Source organism: Camelus bactrianus, chromosome 9 (assembly GCF_048773025.1).
Source record: "Camelus bactrianus isolate YW-2024 breed Bactrian camel chromosome 9, ASM4877302v1, whole genome shotgun sequence".
Lineage (NCBI taxonomy): Eukaryota > Metazoa > Chordata > Mammalia > Artiodactyla > Camelidae > Camelus > Camelus bactrianus.
In genome coordinates this window covers 1,406,929-1,409,354 of record NC_133547.1, presented here as the reverse complement: position 1 = coordinate 1,409,354, position 2,426 = coordinate 1,406,929, and the positions used below count along the sequence as shown (strand labels likewise).

Sequence of the window (2,426 nt, the reverse complement as noted above, 5' to 3'; positions counted from 1 at the left end):
GTCAGTTCACCTCATCCTGCCTAAACCATGCTATGATTAATAAAACTGAATGCCACAGGAATGAAGACTCAGAACCTGACGTCAAAATTCCCCTTGGCTTACCTAAATTCAGTGGCATGACTGTGATAATATTAGTTATCCACTTTTTTAAGCCATTCTTCAACTTCCCCCCCTCCTAACAGCTCCCCTAAGAAAGCGTGTATTCTGAGCCGACATCTTCTGGAGAGGTGGCATCGCTTCAGAATGTAAGTAGTTCCTCCAAAGTGTCTTTTACCCAAAGCCTAAGGAGATACTAAAAGAATATTATTACATAGGGTTTTCCACCACCGATAATACATTTTAGATTAAAGTGTATATGTGTACTTTTTTCTTTATGTTACAAAAATTTTATTTGTAAAGAAAGGATGAGTTCTCTAAAGATACCTGCTTTTGTGCAAATTTGGAGCAAGAAGACTGAGACAAGTAAAGAGAGATGCATCCATTGAAACAGCGGAATGAGAGAAAGAAATCAGCTAGTTATTTTCAACTATGAAGAATTTATGAGTTTTCCAGCTAAGCAATAATATTATACGTGTGGTGGTCCTTAGACACTGTGGAAAAAGGCAAAGTTACTTGAATTCAGCCTTGCAAAACAATAGCTCCTTGTCTATTGACAAATTATACTACAGGGATGCTGAACCGTTAAAGACATTTCTGGACACAGTCTGTCAAAACGAATTCCAACCACCCATGAAACCTGATAGTGACTGGGGTGTTTTTGTCAGAAGGAATACACAGGAGAAAATTGACAAAACTCCATTTTACAAAGTTTGTGACAAGCCAAGTCATGGATCCTTTAATACAGAAAAAGAAAATGGAGCATTATCCCCCAGAAGGTACCTTTGTTAATGTCAAAATCACCAATGCCTGGCAGAACAGGGCTACTAGAAAACCAAGGCGGGAAGAGGAAAAAATGCTTCATCTGATCCTGAGATGAATGAGGACTCCCTGAAAGAAAACAACCGTGTACTAAACAAGAAATTGAAGACAGACTCCTTTGAGCATATGAGCAGCAAAAGAAAGAAACCATTGCAATTACAAGATCAAAAAAAGCATAGGAAAAGCACAGAAATTCGAAACGTGGACCTTCATGCAGGACTACTTCTGCTGAAAAGCCTAACTTAGATGAGACTGTTCTTTCAATCCAGGGTGTCTCTTCCAAAAGAAGTTTGGCATTTCCATCAGAACAGATACACAGCCATGATGGCCCAAGACGGAATGGACCCCAGGTGCCCATGACACTCACCCAGAACAAGTATGGCCAGGCTCCCCCAGTTCGGGAAACACTTGTTATGTGGATGCACATTTACAGTCACTGTTTGCAATTCCATCATTTGTTGATGCCTTCCTCATGCGGGGCGTCCCCTGGGAGAAAATCCCCTTTGACACTCTTACGATTCGCTTGAGCCAGCGACTTGTTTTAAAGGACATTTTTAACATGCGGATCAGGGAAGAGTTGCTTGTAAATATTAAAAGTGCCGTTTCAGGGACATTCTCTGGCAGCTTGCAGAGTGACGCTCGTGAGTTTTTAGGTTACTGTTTAGATCAGCTGAAAGCCAACATGGAAAACTTAAACACCACTTTGAAGACTGAGCGAGAAACTGCGGATGAAAATTCCTCTCCACAGATGTATGCTGGTCATGCTGCCACCACAACGCCTGTTTGTCCTGTTGTTGCTAATTCTGAGTTTGAATTTCAGCGCTCCGTTATTTGCAAAGCCTGTGGACAGCTTGTTCTGAAGAGAGAACCAAGTAATTATCTCTCTGTCAACCTACCCCAAGAACCAAAACTGCTTCCTTTCTCCACTCAAAATTCTTTTGATCTTTAGAGAGGAGGAACCTGAGCGTGACTGTAAGAAGCACATGTCACAGGGCACAGCTTCAGCGGGCTTGCCGGGGTCCTCGGCGTTCATCGGAAGCGCTGTAGCTATAATGATGTTCGGTTGCGGTGGAAGATAACCAGCAGGTGGATATCCCCAGATGCCTAAGCTCGTCCTCTCGTTGCAGTGAGAGCACCAAACCACCTTTTCCTGTTGCCCGTAATGCACCAGGAGCCAAGGGGTGGAAGTGGTGGTGACATTTCTCTCTATTCTGACCCACTTGCAAAATACTTACCTCCTGCTCCTGCAAATGAGGGCCTTTTGGTATACGGCTTAGCACCCAGGGAAGAAAGCCTACGTAAGTGGGGACAAATGCCGCACGGAATAGAAGTTGAGACTGTCTCCTGTCGCTTTGACCTTGTTTATGGGCTGAAATGTGTCTCTTAGCAAAAAATTCATGTTTGAAATCTTAACCCCAGTGCCTCAGAGCGTGACTGTATCTGGAGACAGGGTCTTCACAGGGGTCCGTAAGTTTAACTGAGGTCAGTGAGGTGGGCCTTAATCCAAT

At 43.4% G+C, this 2,426-nt stretch overlaps 1 protein-coding gene across 1 annotated transcript; it reads left to right on the top strand.

Annotated features, from left to right (window-relative positions):
• The first annotated feature begins 404 nt into the window (after nucleotides 1–404).
• USP29 (ubiquitin specific peptidase 29) lies at nucleotides 405–2,115 on the top strand. Its single transcript, XM_045521803.2, is given in 9 exon segments — nucleotides 405–466; nucleotides 468–827; nucleotides 869–944; nucleotides 946–1,095; nucleotides 1,098–1,272; nucleotides 1,275–1,860; nucleotides 1,862–1,890; nucleotides 1,893–1,982; nucleotides 1,985–2,115. Coding segments are annotated over 9 exon segments (1,659 nt in total).
• The last annotated feature ends 311 nt before the right edge of the window (nucleotides 2,116–2,426 follow it).